Raw genomic sequence first — 22,669 nt, 5'->3', positions numbered from 1 at the left:
GGGCTGCCCTTCTCCCGCCTAAGGTCCTGGACCATCCCCCTCTCCCACCCCGTCTCATGCAGCCAACTCTGGGCCGGGCTCGCCTCAACCTCCCTCTGCTCCCCTCGAGAGCCAGTGCCCCCATTCTCAAGGCAAAGTGACTGGAGCGCCAGCAGGTGGAGTGACCCAAGCCAGGGCCACATGATTCCCGGCCCGGGCTGCCTGACTCTGAGGTTCAGGTTCTCTCTTCATTCCTTTCTGGGTCTGAACAGCCCAGGAGGTTCAGAGCAGAGCAGAGACTCCCAGACCCTCCTGTCCGGAGTGGGGGGTCCCGCAACCCCCACCCCCCGCCACCTTAGCTGTGGTTGGCCTGCCGTCGGCTTTCTCTTGGACCACGCCTGAGTTCTGGCCATCTCTGGTGTGAATGATCACTCAGTTCTTGCCCCCAGGGCTTTCCCAGAGCAGTGCTGGGAGGGGCCAGCCAGTGTGGGCCACTGGGAGTCCGCGCTGGGCTTGGGCTTGGCCCGGCCACACGGACTGGACAAAGGACCGGAGGTCCCCCGGAGCCTCTGTGGCCAGAGGCTCCACACACCTGGGCCTATGTTTCCTGTCACTGTGGGGCCACCTCCCTGTTCCGCGGGCTGGGATTCCGCTGCGACCCGGTGGGGCCCTACAGATGTGCGGGGGAGGTTATCGGGTGCCCTCAGCCCAGACCCGCCCACGCACAGGAAGGGAAGAAGGGTGTGACTTCGGGGTACTCAGAGGTCGTGGTGGCTCCCCAGAAAAGCCAGAGTGGGGCCAGGCCTCTGGCAGCACGCCCGCCCTGCCCCTGGGAACCTGGGGGCTGCAGATCAGAGGACTAAGGAGCACGGCCCAGCCTGGTGAGTGGCGGTCAGGGGCCCAGGCCAGCCCCTTCCCGCCTCCCCCTGGCCTCAGTTTCCCCAGTGCCTGGAGACCCGGGAGGCAGCCCCCTCAGGATCCAATACCCCTTGGGCGCTGGGGAAGGGGCTTTTGTCTGTGGATTATCTTTGGGGTGGGGGGAGTCTTGCTTCTCTCCCTGGAGGGCCCACCCTGGGCCTTGGCTGGAGGGATGTCCTGGGCTGAGGTGAGGGCTTTAGAACCAGAATTCCGGGGCTGCCTGACCTGCAGCTGGAGGGCTCCTGGCCACCCGTCCCGCTCTGGGAGGGTCTGTCTATCTCTCTGTGAGTCACTGCCTTATTTGGGTGTTCCTGTCACCCCAGCTTTCCAAGTGAGTGAGGCCTCTCCTGGTCCTCCAAACTGGATTTTAACACAGCATCAGTTAGTTCTGGGGCCTGCCCTCAGGACTGGCCTGGGTAGGAGCCACAGGTGCCCTGAAGGGCCGGCCTGACTCAGGCCCAGGCCTCGAGGCCAGCACACCAGCCTGCATCTCCTGCACACGTGTGTGTGTGTGGAAGGGGGGTCGTTAGCTCTCGGGGCATTAAGAGTCCTTGGGGGTCACTGGGCTGGCTCTCGGCAGGTTACAGAGGGGGAGGCTGAGCCCCACGGGGCTTAGGCAGCGCCTGCAGCGCACAGCCGCTGGGAGACGGGGATGTGACTCTGGCCCTCTCACAGAGCTGATGCTATGGGTGCCGTCAGATGGACGGGCCCAGGCCGGTGTCCCAGGCCGGCGGTGGGAGGTGGTGGCTCATGGACTGACCTTCTTAGCCTCCCAGGCTCCAGAGTTCCAGGGCGAAGGAAGTCGGTTTGGTCAGCCCAGGCTTGGGCTTGGGGTCATTCATAACTGAGGCTGGGGGCCCTCACTGGCACACCCGGAGCCTCGGGGTGGCCGCTCCTGAGTGCGAGGTGGAGGCCCCAGACCGTAGGGCCCGACACTTGTCCTCAAAGATCAGCCTGTGCCCCGGGGGGTAGGGCGGGCCCCACCTGCGGCCCCTCAGCCCCGTGTCCCTCTTCTGCTGGGAGGGTGTGAGCCTGGGCAGGGGGCCCTGGGTGGTGGGGCAGGAGATGGGCACACCTCGGGGGGAAGAACCCGAGGCTCATTTCCATGCTTTCTGGTCTCCACAGTTGTACAGAATTGACGTCGTCAGCCCTCCTCCGAGCGTTTGAACAGAAATTCAAGGTTTAAGGTCCTCACCCGCGCCTCGGCCAGGCCGGGCCGTGCGGTCCCATGCTTGCTAAATTGCCGCAAAGAGGGTTTCTTTTCCTACATAGAGTGGGGGATAAACCTACTGCCCCAGCTTGGTCTACTGGTCCCCCTGGGCGGGATAGGTCCGAGCAGGAGGCAGGAGGAACAGCCCCGTCTGCAGCAGGCCAGCCGGGCACCCAGGGAGGCCGCGGTCCCAGCTGCGCGTGGGGGAGGGGCGTGGCATGCTGCATTAATTCACGTATGCACCACGCGCTCCCATCGGCCCCCTTTACCAGGGGAAACGAAGCGCAGAGCGGTGAAGCGACTTAGCCAAGTTCTCACAGCCGGGCACGGCAGAACCAGAATTTAACAAGAAGGTCAATAGTGCCCATGGGGCCTGGGGAGGTCCCTGGGGCGGGGTTGGGGAGTGGGGGGGCAGGGACAGTGTGGCTGACCCCTGAGGGGCCCGGGTGATTTTGCAAGCTCCCTCGCAATCCCTGCTGTCTGCGTCGCTGGCTGGGCGTCTGCCGCCGGTGCGTGGGCAGGCACGCGCAGCCTGGCCCTGGCTCCTCCCTGACCCCCGGCTGGGTGTTGGGCAACGGCTGCGGTTTGTGTCTCCCTTTCCCAGGCAGGCCCTGGTGCTGGGGTTCCTGAATCCAAGGGTGTCTCAAAGGGGGATGCCCAGAGCTCCCTTCACCAAGGGGTAGGGGTCGGTCACGCTGCTGCACGGGACGGGGCGGGGGGGTGTGCTGTGCACTTGTGGTGTGCAGGCCTTGTTTGTGCGAAACAAACGAGCAAGTCTGCTTTGGCCAGAGAGTGTGTATGTGTGTCTGTCTGTCTGGCCATGCTTCTGAGTGTCTGTGTGCCTGTAAACTTGTGCTCCCGCGTCGGAGGTCTGTGTGTCCACAGCTGCGCGTGCACCCAGCTATGTGCACCCAGCTACTCATAGCCCTCAGCCATGTGCCTGGCTCTGTCCCGACACGTGTCCCGTGCATGCGTGGCTGGCGTGTGCATCTGCCCCGTCATGTGCGTGTGCGCGCGTCTGCGGCACGTGTTTCTGTGTGTCTGTTTTCACCCGTGGCTGGGACCGTTTCTGTGTCCGTGTGTGCGCGCACACGTCTGCATGTTTCGTTTTCACGTCCACCGTCTGCCCCTGTGTGCCCTCGTGTCCACTTTCCTTCCGTGGATTCACATCCCCCTGGGCCCCTCTGTGTCTCCCTGAGGCTGGGAGGCCCAGCCCCTTGCAGTTCCCCAGGTAGTGGTGGGCCGCACTGCCCTTCTCACCCTGCCCTCGGCCTGGCCACCTCCCGCCTCCGCCCTCGGCCTCTCCGATGCCCTCCTCCCCCTCTGCCACGTCTCTATCCCTCCTCTTCTGCCTGCAGGCCCAAGGGAGCCTGGCTCTGCTCTCTGGCCCCTAGCAAGTGCGCCCCTCAGCCTGAGCTCTCTACAGGGCCCCAGCCCCGCTGCCCTGAGGCAGCCCAGGGTTGTCCCCGCCAGCGTGGCTGCCCGGACCTCCCGCCGGTCTCCCTGCCTGGTCTCCTCCTGGCACACCCTGGCTTTGTACATTCAGGTGTGCCTTTTCTTTCTTTCTCTTTTTTTGTTGACTGCGTGGCATGTGGAATCTTAGTTCCCCAATTGCAGATCGAACCGGCGCCCCCTGCACTGGAAGTGTGGCGTGCTAACCACTGGACCGCCAGGGAAGTCCCCAGATGCACCTTTTCTAAGTCGACAAAGGCAAGCCCAGTGTGCAGGCACTGCTCAGGCACTCACACAGGAGGGGCTGTGGAGATCCCCTGACTCTCTCCTGCCTCTTTGGAGCCCACTTCCTGCCTCCCAGACTCTTTGTTTTCCTGGAGTGGTGTTTTTAACTCTGCCTTAATTTTTTTTTTTTTTTTCCTAATTGAGGCGAAATTCACACAATGTCAAGCTGACCATTTAGAAGCCGAGAGCTGAACCTCCCGGGCATTTAGCGTATTCACAGTGTTGAGCAGCCGTCACCTCATCTAATTCCAGAACACTGTCATCACCCCAAGAGGAAACCCCGTACCCCTCAGCTGTCACTTCCCACTCCCTTCCCGCAGCCCCTGGCAGTCACCGGTGTGTCTTTATGGATTTCCCTATTCTGGACATTTCCTATGAATGCAGTCTTCTCATATGTGACTTCTGATGTCTAGCCTTTTCACTCGGTGTGATGCTTTTGAGGCGCATCCAGGGGAACGCACGTGTCAGTATTCCAATATTCAAAGGCGTGGACAGAATCACGTTTTTGGACAGAATCACGGTTTTTGGACAGAATCATGTTTTTGGACATAACCACTTTTAAAACATCTTACCGGAGTCTAGTGTCTTTACGATGTTGTGTTAGTTTCTGCTTCACGGCAAAGTGAATCAGCTGCGTGTATACCTATTTCCCCTCTTTTTTGGACTTCCTTCCCATTAAGGCTGGGCTTCCCTGGTGGCTCCAATGGTAAAGAGTCTGCCTGCAATGCAGGAGAACCCGGGTTTGATCTCTGGGTCGGGAAGATCCCCTGGAGAAGCAAATGAAACCCACTCCAGTATCCTTGACTGGAGAATCCCATGGACAGAGGAGCCTGGCGGGCTACAGTCCGTGGGGTTGCAGAGAGTCAGACAAGACTGAGCGCCTGACGCTTTTCCCATTTCGGTCGCCACAGGGCGCGGGGTAGAGCCCCTGTGCTGTACACTGGGTTCTCACCAGTTACCTGTTTTATTCACAGCAGTGTGTATGACAGGACCGCTTTTTGTTTACCCATTACTCGCTGATGGACGTTTGGGTTGTTCCCGCCTTTGGCCTGTTTAAGCTCTGCCTTCTTGGCCGTGGGGAAGCACAGCAGTTGCGTTCAATGCCCTACTGCCCTCTTCCTCACGTGCTTATCTGTGGATGGTCCCAAATGGACACACTCTGTCACCCAGCTGAACGGCCACCAACCCGTTGGCCCTTGGACAGAGCAAGTCTTTTCTCCCCTTGGACCTGGAGAATGTTTCTGTTTCCATATCAAAATGGATGCTCAGAGTTTCCTTAGCGCAGCCCCAAGAACAGGAGGAGGAAGAAAACAAGTCTTCCCAGTGCCCATCCCAGGTCGTTTCCTCCAGGGCCCGTAATTGGCATCTCTGCAAAGCGAATCCTGCCTCAAGTCTTCACCACTTTGTAGACAGCCCCACGGGGCCCCCAGCCTGTCCCCCCGTCTCCTTCCAGTTGTCAAGCAAAGCTGGTGAGCTTGGGCTGCAGCTGGCACCCAGAGCAGGCTCAGCCATCCCAGTTCCTCCCTCCACGCCCTCCGCCCTGAGGACTCCCCGGAAGTGCCAGGAAACCAGCGCAGCTAGCAGAACTGGCCTCTTGGCACGTCCTGTGTAGCTGGAACCTGACTTCATGCAGGGACCAGGGGCTCAGGAAAATCCCTCGGCCTCCCTGGCCGCACCAGCCACATTCTCACCCGCGCAGCAGGACCCCACTCTCACCTGTGACATCCCGGTTCAGAAACTCCAGCCCTGCCAGGGAGGCGAGTCTCCTGGGTCTCGCCATCAGTCCCGTGAAGGACTCCAATGGGGGGCGGGGGCAGACAGGATGCAGGTGCATCGCTGGACCCCGGGGTACCACGAAGATCAGGCTGGGTCAGCGTTCACTCCTGCGGCAAGAAACGGGCAGCCTGGCAAATGAGTCTTCCAGGTCCCTCCAGGCTTCACAGTACCTTCACTCACCTGTGAGTGAGCCTTGTCTTTCTTGGCGATTTCTCCCTTGCACCTGGCCTGGTGCCCCACGCATGCAGCAGGTCCTTTATTACCGGGAGGTTGAACGAGGGACGGTAGGCTTGTCCTCTCCAGCGAAGGCTGGCGCCTTTCTACAAGGCTTGCGTAGAATTTGTCCTGAAATGCATTCTTGGAAGGAAGTGGGAGAAATGCCTTGGCTTTTTCCTTTTCAGTTTGTTTTTGCAGGGAAGTGTTGAAATCTGCAGTGGCTGAAAGAATAGATGTTGAATTTGCTTTTGAAAAATCATCATAAAAGAAAAAGTCAGCGTCTTTAACCATCAAGTCTTCCTGAAAAGGAGGGATCACATGCCTTGGTGTGCTGGGAGTGATGCGATTCTGACGTTCCTCGGAAAGAAGGTGCTGGAAAGGCTCCAAAAGGCCTGGTCCCGCCCAGCGGTGAAGCGGGCCTGCACTTGTAGAGGCCCGGCTGCAGCTACGTGGAGGCTTGGGACACGCCTGGGCCCCATGGCCGCATCTGCATGGTCATGCATCCATCCATTCATTAAGGATTTATTGAGCACCTGCTGCATTCCAGGGCTTCCCTGGAGCTCAGGTGGTGAAGAATCCGCCTGCCAGCGTGGGAGACCTGGGTTCAATCCCTGGGTCGGGAAGATCCCCTGGAGAAGGAAATGGCAACCTACTCCAGTACTCTTGCCTGGAGAATCCCCGTGGACAGAGGGGCCTGGCGGGCCACAGTCCATGGGGTCACAGAGAGTCGGACACGACAGAGCCAGGAACACTTTCAATTTCACTACCTCATTCCGAGGCCTCTGCTATGCTCTGGACACAGGCGACGGGGAACCACCACCACCAATCCACACCCTCTTGGAATTTACAGTCTGGCTGGGGACACAACCTCACAGTTGTAAAAGTTTACGGTTCTGAAGAACACTGCAGAGAGGGGTATATGGTGCTCTGGGGTGGGGGCGGGGGTGTGGAAACTCGCCTGGGGTAGAGGAAGGTCACTGGAAGAACTGAAACTTGGTGTCCCATGGCAGTTCAGTAGGAGGAGTGTTCAGGCAGTGGGTACAGCATGTGCCAAGGCCCTGGGGTAAGAGCTCGGCTCCTCTGGTGGCTGAAGAAGGTCAGAGGGAGTGGCGGGCAGGCTGGAGAGGTGTTGGGTGAGGCTGGGGAAGTGGGCAGGGACTGGGGGCTGTGGCAATGACTTCAGCCTTATCCAAGAGGCAGCAGGAAGCCAGGGAATGTTTTGAGCAAGAGGATCAGACCAGGCTGTGTTGTACAAGCCCCTCCGGAGGGTGGCTTGGTGTCCTCCGCCCTTTTTTAAAAAAAAATTTTCGTTTATTTGGCTGTGTTGGGTCTTGGTTGCAGCACAGAAGATCTTTGTTGCAGGCTTAGCTGCCTGCTGCAGGTGGGATCTTAGTTCCTCAATGACCAGTGATCGAGCCTGCGTCCCCTGCATTGCAGGCATCACTGCAAGAGGGATTCTTAACCTCTGGATCTCCAGGGTTGTTCCCCCACCCCCCAACCTTCCCGTTCAACTTCCAGCCACACCCTCCATCCTGTAAACTATTCCATGAGGTCCTGTTTGCCCTTGCAATTCTCTCTACCTGTAATTTGTAGCATTTCTTTTCTGCCTTTCCACCAGTGAAACCTAGAATTTCACAGGTTTCATTATGGAATTCACAATTTCAGCAATGTCTGTGCAGAACCGTGGAAATACCCACCTCCGCTCCCAGCCTCCCCAGGCAGCCAACCCTGTGAGAGCGGACCTCCCAGCTCCCCACTCTGGGAGCCGCTGGCGTTTGTTTCCCTGGCATCTTTGCCTCCTCCCCTCTGTGCACCTTTCCGCAAGCTCCCACCTCTCAGGCCTCAGTTTCCCCACCTGCAGGGCAGGGACCGTGGGCTCTGCCTCATTAGGGGATTTTGGGGATGCAGGGAGCTGAGCCATGAGGGAGGCCTGGTCCCGGCAACCAGAAGAGCTGCAGAAATGAGCCCGATTGTCACCACTGGGCACACAGCATGTGCCTGGGGCACCAAAACATTTTTGGCAAGAATGTGGTGTTTCAAAATAGGCCTCGTGTGTTGTCATCATGAGAAAAGCCAGGACTCCATTCGCTGGACTCCTTGATCCTGCTGAATGTTCACCAGGTCACTTAGTCGTGTACGACTCTTTGCAACCCATGGACTATAGCCCGCCAGTCTCCTCTGTCCATGGGGATTTCCCAGGCAAAAATACTGGAGTGGGTTGCTGTGCTTTCCTCCAGGGATCTTCCCAACCCAGGGATTGAACCCGAGTCTCTTCTGTCTCCTGCATCGGCAGGAGGCTGGGTGTTTAGGATTGATTTTATTTACAGCGACATCTCAGTGTTTGGAGCCTCCACGGGACCCCATGGTGCTTTATAGGGTTGCGGACCCTCTGTGGTCATCTCTCCTGTCCCACAACCTCACAGAGGAGACGCTGGGCTCAGAGAGGGTGACCCGGGGTGGGGGTCATCCGCATGCTCAGCTCCTGTTCGTCGCACCTCAGAGTAGATGAAGCAGCCTCCAGTAGCCTTTGCCTTGGCCTGGGCGGGGCTTTCCCCGTGGGAGGGCCTGGTCTGGGAGCTGAGGGCTGACAGCTAACGTGAGGTTGCTGCAGAGAAGCAAGTCCCTCTTCTCTCTCTGCACTTCCCTAAATAGGTGTTCAGGCTCCTGGAAGCAGGGGTCAGTCACCCAGTTTTGGGGAGCCACAGGGTGCAGGGGAGGGCATGCAGTCCCATCCCCACGGACACACCAGGTCGCAGGAGAACCCTGGCAGGTCTTGAGTCAGATGACCCCCAGGCCAAGGGTGACCTTGCTGACCTCACAGGGGCCCTGGAAGATCCTTGCTCACCCAGCGTTTATGTAACATGAGTTTCCCAACTGCCCTCAGAGTCACCCTGTGACATAAACAGATGTGCCCTGTCGCCTGCCCCAGTGGCTGGTGGCTGGACACTCGCTGTGGGCCGGGCATTGGCGTGCCCCGTCCACAGAATGACAGTGCTGGCCATGTAGTTAGCAGGCAGCGTTTGGCCCTGCACTTTCACAATTGAGATGCAACCCACATGTCATCGAATGCATTTGAATTTATTTTATTTCTTTATCTTAGGCTGCTGTGGGTCTTCGTTGCTTTGTGTGGGCTTTCTTCCATTCCTGTGAGCCAGGAACTACACTCTTTGTTGAGGTGCATGGGCTTCTCATCGCGGGGGCTTCTCTTGTCGCGGAGCACAGCCTCAAGGCACGAGGGCTTCCGTAGTTGTGGCACACGGTCTTGGTTGCTCCAAGGCATGTGGAGCGCTCCCTGAGCCAGGGATCGAACCTGCATTCCCCTCGTTGGCAGGCAGATTCCTATCCACTGCGCCACTAGGGAAGTCCCCATCAAGTGCATTTAAAGTGTATATAATTCATGGACTTATATCCAACTACTGGAGCCCGTGTGCCTTAGAGCCCATGCTCTAAGGATAGGCCACCTTAGGTGAGAAACAGGATAGGCCACCACGGTGAGAAACCCATTCTCCACAAATGAAGAGTAGCCCCTGCTGGCCACAGCCAGAGAAAAGCCTGCACGTAGCAGTGAAGAGCTAGCCCAGCCAAAAACAATAAACACATAAAAAGTAAACATAATAAAAATCATAATCCAGCGGTTTAAGTATATTTGTAAGAGGGTGAAATCATCTGTTTGATAGTTAAAAAACCACTTTCATCCCCCCTCAAGAAACCCTATCCATAAGCTATCACTTCTCGTCTGTCCCCAGACTTCCTAGCCCCTGCCAACCACTAATCCACTCTCTTGTCTCTACGGGTTCACCGATTCTGGACATTTCATGTAGAGGGATCATACGTGGCCTTTTCTGACTGACTTTCATGGAGCATAATGGTTTTGAGGTGCATCCACGTTATGGAGTGCATCAGAACCTCATCTCTCTTTCTGACTGGATAATATTCTCTCGTATAGACAGACCACATTTGAAAGCCCATTTTCTGTTGATGGACTATTGGATTGCTTCTACAGTCGGGCTATTGTGAATGAATGCTTCTGTGAATGTCTGTGTCAAGTTCTTGTGTGATTATTTGATTTCAGTTCTCTTGTGTATATGCCCAGGAGTGGCATTGCTGGTTGTCTGAGATTTCTAGGTTCCCCATTTAAGGAAGAGACATTCTCTTTCCTAAAGTGGCTGAATGTGCCCTCTTTCATTCCCGCCAGCTCCGACGCCTCCACGTCCTCTCCGGCGCTTCTTATTGTCTGTGTTTGATTGCAGATGCCCTAGCGTAGGTGAAGCGGCATCTCGGCGTCGTTTGGACGTGCGTTTTCCCGGTGGCTGATGATACTGACTTCTTTTCACATACTTATTGGCCATTTGTGTCCAGTTTGGAGAAAAGTCTTTTTAAATCCCTTGCCCGTTTAAAACTCGGGTTGTGGGCACTTCTCTGATGGTCCAGTGGACCTTCCAATGCAGAGGGTGTGGCTTCAACCCCTGGTCGGGCAGCTAAGACCCCACATGCCTCGCAGTCAAAAAATCAAAACAAAACAGAAGCCGTATTGTAACAAATTCAATAGAGACTTAACTACGACCCACATAAAAAAAATTTTTTTTTAAAATAAAAACAATGGGGTTGTTTGTCTTCTCTGTTGTTAAACTGTGGTACTGAGGTTGCAAGAGGGGAAACTGAGGTTCAGAAAAGGGGTGCGTGACTGGGCCAAGGATTCTGGGCCCACAAGCGGATAGCGACCGGAACCGGGGTGGGTCTCCGCCCACGGCCTGCAGGCCTCTGCACCCAGGGGACTTCTGCGTCCACTGTTGACCTGCCCCTCAGCTCACATCAAATCCTATCCTTGTGTTTAAAGGGGGGGTGCTCCCCAGCTGGAGGGTGGTTCGGAAAGGCGCGGAAACAGCAGTTCTGAGGAAGCAAGAGGGCCTTCTCTTCCCCTCCGGATCACGCGGACCTGGCTGACGTGGCCTGGGAAGTGGGGACAGCCCAGGCCCTGTGGTCGCAGAGCCTATTTATACCGGCGGGGGCCATGTCGCAAGCCTTTCCTGCTGGCAGGAGGGACGTCACCAGGCGCTGACCTCACCAGAAACGCTGACGCATCTTGCCCTTACGCTTCGCTCGGATGGGCTGTGGGGCCGCCTCACCTCGGCCTCCTCCTGCGCAGCTCCGGGCTTCTCCCCAGTGTCCCCGCTCCCTGCAGCCCTCCAGCCACACGCCGCTGACTTGTGTCCCTCAAGTGCGTGCACTGAGGTCACGACCCCCAGCACCCCAGAATGTGAGTGTGCACACAGCCAGGGCCTGGACAGGGGCTCTCGGGGTAAAGTGGGGCCATTGGGCAGCCCCACTGCAGCGCGACAGGTGTCCTTAGAAGAGGAGGAGATCGGGGCCTCCCTGGTGTGGCTCAGTGGTAACAAAGCCACCTGCCAGTGTAGGGGACATCGACCCCTGGTCTGGGAGGACCCCATGTGCCAGGGAGCAGCGAAGCCCGCGAGCCACAGCTATGGAAGCCCGTGAGCCTAGGTCCTCTGCAACAAGAGTAGCCCGCGCATCGCAACTAGAGAAAAGCCCATGCGGCAATGAAGACCCAACATGGCCCCAAATAATTTTTCTAAAAAGGAGAAGAGATCTGGGCACAGACAGACAGACATGGCAGGGCAGCCACGGGAGGAGATGGTGAGAAGCCGGCCGTCTGCAAGTCGAGGAGGGCGGCCTCAGGATGAATCCATCAACTTGAGCTCAGACTTTCAGGTCCAGGACTGTGCGGAAACACCTTTGGGTCATTTCTGTCTGTGCTACCTGGTTATGGCAGCTCCAGCAAACTCATATGTAAGTTTAAAGCTCCATGCTCAGAGCCAGCTCTTTCAGATGTGAAGGCACCCTCCTCTTAAATGTTTTTATAAAAGGCACACCACAGGTGGGGTGATCTCAACGTCTCTGGGTCTTGGAGGCCTCTTCAAGCCAAGGAGACCCTACTGCCTCTGACCAAGGGGTGCAAACACTGGGCTGTCCCCTGAGCGTGGAGGGGACAGCAAGCAGCCCATGAGAGGCATGAGGCCCTCTGGCCAGACCTGGCTCTCCCACCTGGAGCCCAGCCCTGAGCTTCTCCAAGCTTCGGTTTTTGTCTCATTACCAGGAGCCAGGGAACTTCCCTGGTGGTCCAGTGGTTAAGAATTCACCTTCCAATGCAGGGGATGCGGGTTCGAGCCCTGGTTGGGGAACTAAAATCCCACAAGCCACAGGGCAACTAAGCTCAGGCACCACACTCGAAACCCACTCACCACACAAAAGATCCTGCGTTGTGCAACTAAGATCCAACACAGCCAAATAAGTACATATTTTAAAAAAAAGCAAGCAAAGGACTATTAAAAAAAGGGAGCTGAGGCACACCTGCCCGGCCGGTGTCCCTTCCAGGATGGCAGCGAGATGAGATCAGAGATGTGAAATGAACAAGGATCCGGGCCTGGCCTGGGCCCAGGAAGCCGCCTCTTGGGAGTGGGCGCCGGGATGGGGAATCGAGCGGAAGTGACGTCCTCAGGAGGAGAATCCAGAACTGGGCCTTGGGGGTGGAGAGGGTGTGATGAGGACCAGGGAGTAGGCTGAGGGGTGGGGTGAGGAGAAGCCTCTGGGCTTAGGGTGGCGGGGGCCCCTGATGCTGTTCATTGCTAGTACCTCAGCGCTCGGAAAGAGCGGGCCAGATAAACGCTTGTTGACTGCATTAATGAGAGAGGCGGGTGTGTCTGCAGGGGGCAGGCCGGTGGGAACGGCCCTGGGGGTATTGATGGGTGCTGGGGCAGGTGCCCGGCCTTCCTCCTTCTGGCCACCTTGGCGTTCCTGATCTGGGCTCCACGGGGCCCAAGCAGCTCAGGCTTCCCTGGCCCCACACCCCACAGGGGCCCCACCCCGCTCCTCAGCCTTTGACACGCTCCTCCCCACGGCACTCCTCAGGGTGCAGGCCAAGGACCCCCAGCCAGTCTGCTGGAGGTGCTGGGGCGGCCAGGCATGGCATGCGGGCCACAGCCTCTGCCTGTGCTCTCACGGGGTCTCCGTTCATCCTGCGGAGAAGCAGCAGGCTGACTCAGGAGGCGCCGTCTCCGGGGCCCCTCCTCTCGTGTCTTTGAGAAGCGGAGGACCTACTCGAGATCACTATCTTTCAGAGAAAGTGAAACCTGGTCCCCCACGACTCCCCCTCCAGCTTCCCCTCTGAGCTCACAGCTTCCCCATCTCCTCCGCCCCCTACCCCGCCTCCCCGACAGCCAGTACTTGGAATCAGACGGCTTCATCGCTCCTTTTTCCTTCGAAGGGCCTTTGCCTTTTATGTCCATGACGGCAGCAGCCCGGTGAGGTAGCTGAGCGATACTTTTCAAATCCTCATTTTACAGGTGGCGGGGGCCTCCGCGGCCCAGAGAGGCGAAGCGACTTGCCTTGGGTCACACAGCATGTCAGTGCGCTTGGGCCCTGATCTCTTCTCTTGCCCCAGGCACCTGGTTCGATGGGCCTGGGATGGGGAACACTGGTTATATGAGTGGTTCCTCATGGGGGAGAGGAGATGGCGGGGAGCCCCACTGAGGGATGCAGGTCTTGGGGCAAGAACCACAATCTCGGGGCTGCCAGCCTGGGTCTGGCTCTGTGCCCAGAGCCCCGTGGTTTCCGCTCACAGATGTCCCAACAGCCCCGCGGGAGGGCGGGAAGGGCACCCAGAAGGAAGATGTCTCCCTCCCCTCACCCCCAAACCACAGTGGCCTGCAAGGCTGACGACTCCTGGGCAGGGACCAGGCTATGGGCCCGCCAGGGGCCCTGCTGGCAAACCCTCCCGTCCATCCCAGACACGGCTGCCCTGCAGCGGACATGGACCCCCTTGCTTCCCCGCTTACCCCAGGAAGGCTGAGGCTGTGGTTTGCATCATCCTTGGGCGTGGGGGGCTGACCTCGAAGAATGAATTCGAAGAAAACAGGAGGAGGAGCAGGCATGCCACCGCACTGGGCGCCCATTGGCCGCCTGTAGAAACTTTGGTTTTTTTAGGGTCATGTTCCCAGAAGGCCTCCCCTCCCCCCACCCCCTCCCCACCCACCTCACGAGGTGTTGGCCAATCACCCCGACGGGCATAAAGTGGCTGCCAGCCCTCAGGGCTCCAGGCAGGGAGGTGTTCCCCCAGCGGGCGCAGGTCGGAGCTTGGTCACCCAGCATGCGGGCACAGCGTATGCAGAGAACACTGCCCAGTGAGTACTTCCTTCCTCCCCGCCAGCACCTGCCTGCCGGACTCACGGGCACCCGCGGGGAGAAGGGCCACCCTTTGCCCTCTGGGAACTGGGTAGAAGGATGCTGAGAAGGGGAGAGAGCCAGCCAGGGGGTCAGGGAAAGAGAGAGGGATCCACTGAGAACACAGCATTTTCACAAGAGGAGAAGGGTATCCCTGGAGGGCTTCCAGGTGGAGGTGATGCAGACTCGTGGACTCTGGGAGCAAGGGAGTGAGGGAAGGAGATCACCACTGCGGAAGAAGCCAGGGAAGCAGGAGGGTGGCGGGAGATGTGCTGGGGCAGAGGAGGAGGCCGGGGAAGCTGAGCAGGATTGCGGTGTGATGTCTGGAAGGGCGGTGGGGTGCCTCCTTTTTCTGGCCTGGATTCGCAGGCCCTGGGATGGATGGGCACTCTCAGCCAGGTCTGGGGTCCTGGGAGCCCACACAATCACACAGCACCTATAGCCACACCCACAGGGTGACAGGCACACAGAGCCGCGTGACGTCATCTGGGGCCCTTGGTCTCAGCCATCTGGGAAGCCCTGAATGCAACCCAGGTCCCCTGCGGCCGATGGGTCACAACGGCCGGGCGTGTGTGGCGGGCCGTTCCCTTGGGCCTTGCGCAGACCCAGACACACACCCATACAGGCTCCCTGGTCCCACGTGCTCGGGGCTCACCCCAGCCTCCACCGGCCGAGCCCAGCAGCACGTACCTGGGGGGGTGGCAAGGGGTGCCCTGTGGTTGTGTTCCCCGGGCGCCCAGCCCCCTGGGCCCCGGCTGCGGCGCCTTCCCCAAGGGGCCACGGTTCCTAGGAAGGGAAGGTGGTGTCACTGCCTTCCGGGCCATTGCACCACAGGCCCTTCCGACCACGTGGCTGGCGGTGCCTGGTGGGTGGGTGGGTGGGGGGAGGTGGGTGGGGGACCCGTGACAGTGTCCGCCCACCGGGGGGCGCTCTGGCTCACTGCGTCTCTTGGCGGGGGCGGGGACAGGGGTGGCCGTTTCTGGAGAGGAGGGAGGTCTGAGAGCTGGGGGCAGAGGGTGGCCTTGGGTGACCTGAGCAAGCCCTTCTCCTTTGGTGCCTTGGTTCTCCTGTGGGTCAGATCGGGGAGTGGACAAGCTGATCTCATGCATCCTCTCCAGGTGGAAAGGCAGCCCCTCCTGGTTCTGCAGGTGGAGCTCAGGACCGGGGCTGCAAACCCCTCTGGAGATCCCCTGTCAGGGTGGGGGCGATTGGGGCCTGCAGCAATGGCAGATCCTTAGCCCGGAGGTCTCGTGGGCCCCATCTGGGCCCCTGCAGGTCAGCTCCTGAGGTTGGCAGGCTGGACTCCAGCTGGGCACCACCACCTCTTCTCAGAAGGCTTGCTTGGTGAGTCGCAGCCACTATTCACGTGCAGGGCAGCAGCTCTCTGGATGGTGGTGGTGGCTGCCGCAGGTGTCCCTGGGCACGCTCAGTGCCCAGCCCTGGCTTCCACGCGGATGAGGGATGGGCTGTGCCCTCTGAGGCCCGCGTGAGTGCCCTACCCTCTGCAGGGCGCCCACCGGCAGAGCTTGAAGCCAGTCCCTCGTCTTCCTTCTGTCCCAGGTCTGGTCCTCAGACTCCTGTTCCTGGGCACGGTGGCCATGGGCAAGTGCTCGGGGAAGTACCACGAGCTCCTCCTGCAGCTCCAGCGCCAGGCGGACCTCATGCAGGACCCCAGCACACTCTTGGATCCCTATGTGAGTGCCCGGGCCCCCTGGGGGGCACTTGAGTCTCCGAGAACTGTGGGTGGAGCTGGGGCTGGAGTGATCCCCAGAGACGACCCGCTCAGCCTGGGGCTGGTGGGGAAACCGAAGCTCCACGTTATTCCAGGGCCACAGTGACTATCCTGGGTCTAACCCTGAGACGTCAAGGAAACAGTGGGTGGGCCTGCAGGGTGAACCCCGACTCCATCACCTCATTCGTCTGTCTGCCCAGCGTGCTCATTGTACACCCACCACGGGCCTTGTTCTAGGCACCAGGTCGTCGCAGTGAACAGTCCCATGCTCCTGAGCTCAGGTCACTCCCATCACTTTCACAATGACACAGCTCACGCCACTGTCACCACCTGTGTGGTCACCCCCACCAGCCCCACCTGCAGTGACCCGGGAGTCCTCTCCCTTTTCGGGCCTCAGTTTCTTGATCTGTACAATGGGAGGGTTGGATGGGGGAGGGGTGCACGCGGTCCAGCAGCTCCAAACTGAGCAAGTATGTGTGTGTCTGTGGTCGGGGCTCCAGGGCTCACCTCTGGACTGTCCTTTTTGCCCTCCCCAGGTCCTCCTCCAAGGCCTGCACAGTCCCATACTGAAGGAACACTGCAGGGAGCGCCCGGGGGACTTCCCCAGCGAGGACGCCTTATGGAAGCTCAGCAGGCAGGACTTCCTGCGGACCCTCAATGCCACGCTGGGCCTCGTCCTTCGCATGCTGAGTGCCCTGCAGCAGGGCCTCCCAGAAGCAGCCCAGCAACAGGCGGAGATGTACATCCGCGGGTTCGGGAACAACATCCACTGCATGACCCAGCTGCTGCACAGCTTCTCAGACCCAGAGGCCGCTGAGCCCACCCCACCGGGCCCAGGGCCCACGCTGCCACCACCGCCGCCCACACCGCCCTCCACCTTCCAGCGCAAGCTCAGGAACTGCGGGTTCCTGCGAGGCTATCACCGCTTCATGCACGCGGCCGGGCAGGTCCTCCGGGGCTGGGGGGAGAGACGGGGCCACAGCCTCAGACACAGACCCCGTCGGGCCCTGCAGAGGGGGGCCCGCAGGACACGGCCCTTCCTGGAGGTCAGGAGACTCGTGCCCAGGGGCCAGCTTCCCCGGTAGCCTTGGGGCACCCCTGCCAGGTGAAAGGTCAGCAGGTGGCGTGCAGGATGGCAGGCAGCCGCCACCCATTTCCTCTCCTCTCTGAAGCGCACTTTAAGGGGTGTGAGCCGGGCAGCCCCCTCTACCTCCCCCAAGGCTGGGCTGCAGGGGTACGGTCAGGCTGTGGAGCGCCCCCAGCCCTGGGTTCCTCCACCCTCGGGGGGTGGCCGGGTCAGGTCCATACGGGGCCAACTTTCCATTGATTCAGGGGTCGGATGACACAGGCTGACTCACAGCCAGACTGGGCCCCCCCCCCCGCCCCTGCTCTGCTCCCCGGAGACCAGCCGGACTGTCCCTCTCATGACTTGCATGGCTCTTGCCCCCATACTTCCTCCTTTCCTTAGTGGCCCGGCTCCAGGGCAGTGGGGGTCAGGGCCTGAGTTGGCCGACTATGCCTCATCGCATCTGGGGCCAGAACCCTGGATGCCTGGGTGGCCTCACTTTAGGCAGCTGTGATGGAGCAGAGGGAGCTGGAAGGAGCTCTGATTGGGGCGGGGGGGCGGTTGGTCGGAGGTCGGCCTCTAACTCGCTGTGTGACCTCATCAAGCCCACCTTGCTTCTCAGGACCACAGTTTTCTCTTTGTGATTCGAAGGGCTTGGGGACCATATGCAGCCCTCTCTGCGTGTCAGTTGCTGGGACTCTGTGACACAGGGTGGATATCAGATTCTCTCCATACATAGGGACACACGGTGCATACGGCCCCTGGGCACAGGCTCCGCTCTCTGGAGGAGACCTAGTGCCTGGAAGCGCCTGGTCTTCGGTCCCGGCCACCGGCTGCGCCCCCTGGTGGTGCATCATGGTATTTTTTGTGTGCTGAAATCATCGCCCTCCTGGAGCGGGGTGGGGGTGGGGGTGTCCCAGAAGCTTCTGGGCCAATTCCTTGGAGGGACAGGACTAATTTATAGATTTTTTTTAAATCAGTTTTTTAAAAATCTGTTTTCTATTTATAAGGCTTATTTATGATGTGTATTTAATGTTAATATTGTGCAAACATATTTAAAATTTGTGTGGTTTCTAAAGCCTCTGTGTGTCTCTGCTGCATTGTAGGGGGGGGTTGGGGAAGCCTCCTGGAGATGGGGGTGTCCCTAGGTGGCAAGGCCACAAGCGTCCACCACTGGAGGTTTGGACTTGGGGTCCTTGCTCTATCCGGGAAGGGAAGCCGCATACCCCTGTCAACTGTGGGCTCTGACTGTGGGGGCATCTCAGAGAAAGTGCCCATTTTCTCTGAGTGGGTCTCCCTTGAGAAGACGGAGACCAGAGGTTTGGGAACCAGATGGGGCCGGGGAAAGAGGGAGCATGTGGGTGGCTCACAGTCCTCGTGGGTGAGTGGCTGGGGTATGTGTGCTGTGGGTGTCGTGTGAAACAGTGAAGTGAAGTGAAACTCACTCAGTCGTGTCCGGCTCTTTGCAACCCCCATGGACTGTACGGTCCACGGAATTCTCCAGGCCAGAATAATGGAGTGGGTAGCCTTTCCCTTCTCCAGGGGATCTTCCCAACCCAGGGTTTAAACCCAGGTCTTCCGCATTGCGGGCAGATTCTTTACCAACTGAGCCACAAGGGAAGCCCAATACTGGAGTGGGTAGCTTATCCCTTCTCCAGCGGATCTTCCCGACCCAGGAATCAACCCGGGGTCTCCTGCATTGCGGGCGGATTCTTTACCAGCTGAGCTATCAGGGAAGTCACTAAGTCATGTCCAACTCTTGCGACCCCATGGACTGTAGCCCGTCAGGCTCCTCTATCCGTCGAATTTCCCAAGAAGGAATACTGGAGTGGGTAGCCATTTCCTTCTCCAGAAGATCTTCCGGATCCAGGGATAGAATCCAGGTCTCCTGCATTGCAGGCAGTTTGTTTATCGTCTGAGCCACCAGGGAAGCCCCCTGTGTGTTGTGTGAAACAGACAAGATAATAATAGATCTTGTCTCAGATGTGGCCTACGACCTGGTAGGTGCTTGAAACTGCTTCCTGAAGGGCCCCAAGCTGGGTAGGGATTCCACCTGGCTGCCCACTGATGCTCAGGGCCTCGCCCCCGGAAGGTCATCTATAGATCAGTGATGTGCGAAGCGGCAGCTACAAAGGAAGGGCTCACAGAATCAGATGAACTTGAGCTAGATCAGTCCCTGGCCACCCCCATTTCTGGTGGGAACAAGACTTAACATGGGGGTGGAAGAGAACTCCGTGTGGGACACCCTGGAATAGATATGACCCACTTTACTGATGAGAAGACTGAGGCTCAGAGTTTGAGTGACCTGCCCAGGTACTCAGAGTCAATTTCCTGGGGGCGGGCACATTTCGAATTCAGGTCCATTGGATGTCAGGGCGGGAGCATCCTCCCGTCACCTTTCAACCTCTGTAACTCTGCTGACAAGTTCACGAGTCTCCCCAGGGCACAGAGCTCCCGGAAGAGGGGGGCAGACAAGCAAAAGAACGACAGGAGCGCCGGAGGTTGCAGTGCGAGCTTGAGCTCAGCGAAAACAAAGCGGTGATGAAAAGGAGAGCTAGAGTCGGGAGGCGCGGGCGGTCAGCGGGGCTCCTGGAAGGCCACGCCCACTCTGCAGCCTGAATGACGGGCACGGGAGGAGCGGTGGGGCCTCTCGGTGGCGGGGGCGGCCGGGCAAAAAATGCTCTGAGCATTCAGGGATCAGGGCGTAGTGAGTGAGGGTATTGCTGATTTATCAAAAGGGCCCAGAGGGGGACAGCCTCTTGCTCACAGTCACAGAGCAAGTTAGTGCAGGGCTGGGGCTGGAACTCCAGGTCTCTTACTCCCAGCCAGCGCGCACCCTCTGTATTCCAGGCTGTTTACAAAGTACTTAGTAAAGGCTCTGCGTTGCCTGCCCACCGGCCCCACGGGGGCTCCCTCTTGCTCTCGGGCTTCCTGCCATATCAGCCACTTTTGGATCCCAGTGGCCCTCCCTCCACAAGGCCCCTGCCGGTGCGCTTCTGTCTGCAGTGCTGCGCTCCTTCTGCTTAGCTCATCCTTGGCTGGGTCCAGCAACGTGGTTACTTTTCTCAAAAGTGTCCAACGGGGCAGCGGGGGCCTCAGCTTGTGTGGCATTTGCACTGCCGGTCCACGTCCCCCGCTAGCCTGGAGCCTCCGAGGACAGAGCCCACCTCAGCCGTCCCTGCTCGGTCCCAGCACACATCAGGAGCCCAGTGAGGAGCCGGGCGGGGAGCCCAGCCTAGACTGGTGCTCCCCAGGTGCCCTCGACGGCAGACGCTGTTTGCGGCCCTGCTCCAGTGTGATGGTGCTGGTGGGGGTGGTCTCTCCTCGGACCAGGCTGCTCGGAGGCTGTGGGTGGGAGGTGGGCAGACCCCGAGAGCCAGGCACCTGCAGGCTCCCTGAGCGGAAGCGGATCCGGCTCTGCAGCTGCCCGTGGGGAGGGCCGAGGCGGTTCTGGGCGAGGAAGAGCTGGCAAGCAAGCTGCCAAGCCCAGGGTGGCGGCTCTCCGTCCTGCCTGGCCCCCCTGCCAGCCCCCTCCACTCTGTGGTTAGGCCCCTGGAGAGGCGTCTGGGGTTGCCTTTGAAGGGGAGTGGCACCCACCCAGCAGGAAGCAGATCAGGGAGCCCCCAGATGCTGGGGTGGGGGCCTCGGGAGTCTGTCAGTGAGGACATGTTACCTCCATGACGCTGTCTCCCGAGGAGGCCACAAGCTGCAGGTGCCACATCTCCAGCTCGATCCCAGAGCCGCAGACCCGGCTGCCAGAACCTCAGCTGGGTGCCCCGTGGATGCCTCGAGGCCGCGCTCAGCCCCAGGCGCGCACCTTCCTGCTTCCCACGTGCCCTCAGGACGATCCAGCAGCCAGTGCACCTCCTGCAGCCTCTGTCTGAGGGTCACTTCTATCAGCTCCTCTCCCCGTTCCCTGCGGCCTCAGCTGTGTGAAGTTGGGGTTCAGGGCGGAGGCTCTAGGAAAGCTCTGCACCTCAGTGTGCGTGGACTCCCCACGCCCCGCGGGCCCGCATGCGGTGCAAGCTCCCGCCGTGGTGGCTCGCGTGTCGGGGCGCCATCCACAGACCGGCTGGCCAGGGTCCGGGAGAGAGAGGAGGCCTCTGGCGGCTCGGCCGCTGGAATCGACCCGGAGCTGGGTTTTCTTTCCTGTCTCAAGCTTTTCAGGGGGACGGTCACAGCCCCTCAGTCAGCCCTGCACGTGACACACGCACACACACACACAGATGGAAAGTTCCCTGGGAAACGGCGGGGAGGGGGCCGGCACTCAGTCTGTCTCCAGAAGAGGCAGAGCTGGGCCTCGGGCCTGCGCCTTCGCCGCCGCCGCCATCTCTGCCGCGGTGCGTCTCTCTCAGGGATGGGAGAGGCCGCCGAGGGTCAGCAAACCGACTTCCCGCCCCCGCCCCGGGTCCGGGTACCCCGGCTGAGCCTCGGCCTCCCCGGCGGCTCGGAGCTCGGTTACCAGGCCGCCTCCCGGGCCGGGCAGAGTTTTTCCCCAAGACAGTGGAACAGGGCCCTGCGGGCTCTCAGCAAGCAGGTGCCTGCAGCGTCTCCCTTCTCGCCCTCTCTCCCGTTCGCTCGCCGGTTTTCTTTCTTTGCGGCTGTCCTCTCTCTGTCCCTGTGGCCCCTGCTCCCTGCCCGCTGCTCCCTCTGCCCACGCCAGGCCCGGGACCCAGAGTGCCCACGGAACGCCTTTTCCAGGCCGGGGAAAGGGGCACAGTCCAGGCTCAGAGTGGGGAGGCCCCGGGCTCGCTGGCGTGGCTGCCGGCTTCCTGGGGCGGCCCGAGGGCTGGGCCCCGCCGCTCGGGGAGGGGCGAAGGTCCTGGGAGGGGTGGGGTTGGGCAGGTGGGGCCCCTTGTCCGTGGAGGAAGGCGGGCCAGGCGGTGGGGGCTCCGAGGTGGGTGCCAGGGAAGGGAGAGGTGGCTCGAGGGGCACCGTGTCCGGGGTGGGGGCTGGCTGCAGCCCCGTGACTCCTCCCGCGACGGCGACCAGGGGACACGGCCCCGGTGCACACGGCCCGTGGCAGGTCTGAGTCAAAACACCTAAGGCCGACCCCGGCCGGTCATGTGGAGGGCTGCCCAGTCATCGCCTTATGCCGGCCTGGATCACCCAGGCGGGCTGGGCGCGGCCCAGTCAGCCGTGAGTCAGGTCCCGGCGGCCTCGCCACGCAGCACAGGGCAGGGGCCGCCCGGGCACAGGGACGCCCCCTCCCCAGCCCTGGCCGCGCTTCTCTCCTCGGCCGGCCTGAAGAGCCTGGCCCACCTGTGTCGGGGGCAGTCTGGCCAGGAACCTGGGCCACCCGGCCCCTGTGGTCCCCAGCCCTTCAGCTGGTGGGGGGGTGGGTAGTGGGGGGGTGGAAGTGGGGGGAGCCTCCGGGCCACCCGGCCCTGGACGGGAAGTCAAGTCGGGGGCGGAGTGAGGAGACGTCTCCAGAGAAGGTTCAGCAGGCGAGCGAAGCAGCAGAGGGCCTGGCCCCACATCGATGGTGACCCACTGAAGACCCAGCCAGCGCCCCGCCAGACAGCCAAGGGTCCAGCGTGCCCCGAACCACGGTAGGCTTCCCCCAATTTATCCTCAGCGCAGGTAGACGTCACCCCTTCCCTTGTGTGTCGGGGGTACCTGGTGGCCCACCTGGCTCTCCAGGCCTCAGTCTCCCCATCTGCATAATGGCATGGTAAGAGCTCTCTCAGCCCAGGGAGGTAGAGTTTGGACCAGATGTGAAAGTGTCATTCATGTGGACACCTGGGGGTTAAAGATCATGGCGGGGTTAAAGGGCAGAGGAGAGAGCACTAGATGG

General features: G+C 60.1%; 1 protein-coding gene and 1 long non-coding RNA gene across 3 annotated transcripts; one reads left to right on the top strand and one right to left on the bottom strand.

The window, feature by feature from the left end:
• Window positions 1–4,188: 4,188 nt before the first annotated feature.
• LOC129542741 (uncharacterized) lies at window positions 4,189–13,802 on the bottom strand. 2 transcript variants are annotated; one of them, XR_016035369.1, is made up of 4 exons: window positions 13,690–13,802; window positions 13,079–13,313; window positions 5,801–6,465; window positions 4,189–5,727 (listed from the first exon to the last, which is right to left on the bottom strand). It is a non-coding gene; the product is annotated as an uncharacterized LOC129542741 (long non-coding RNA). The 2 variants fall into 2 exon arrangements; XR_008683137.2 differs by lacking the exons at window positions 4,189–5,727; window positions 5,801–6,465 and adding an exon at window positions 7,173–12,374.
• A 131-nt stretch (window positions 13,803–13,933) lies between these two features.
• Window positions 13,934–17,941, top strand: OSM (oncostatin M). The gene is made up of 3 exons (XM_055405422.2): window positions 13,934–14,034; window positions 15,635–15,768; window positions 16,343–17,941. Exons 1-3 carry the CDS (start codon window positions 14,001–14,003, stop codon window positions 16,889–16,891), a joined length of 717 nt encoding a protein of 238 aa, XP_055261397.2. The 5' UTR covers window positions 13,934–14,000; the 3' UTR covers window positions 16,892–17,941.
• The last annotated feature ends 4,728 nt before the right edge of the window (window positions 17,942–22,669 follow it).

Source organism: Moschus berezovskii, chromosome 19, assembly GCF_049115385.1.
Source record: "Moschus berezovskii isolate FMDL1 chromosome 19, NW_MosBer_1.0, whole genome shotgun sequence".
Lineage (NCBI taxonomy): Eukaryota > Metazoa > Chordata > Mammalia > Artiodactyla > Moschidae > Moschus > Moschus berezovskii.
This window is presented reverse-complemented; position numbering and strand designations above follow the sequence as displayed.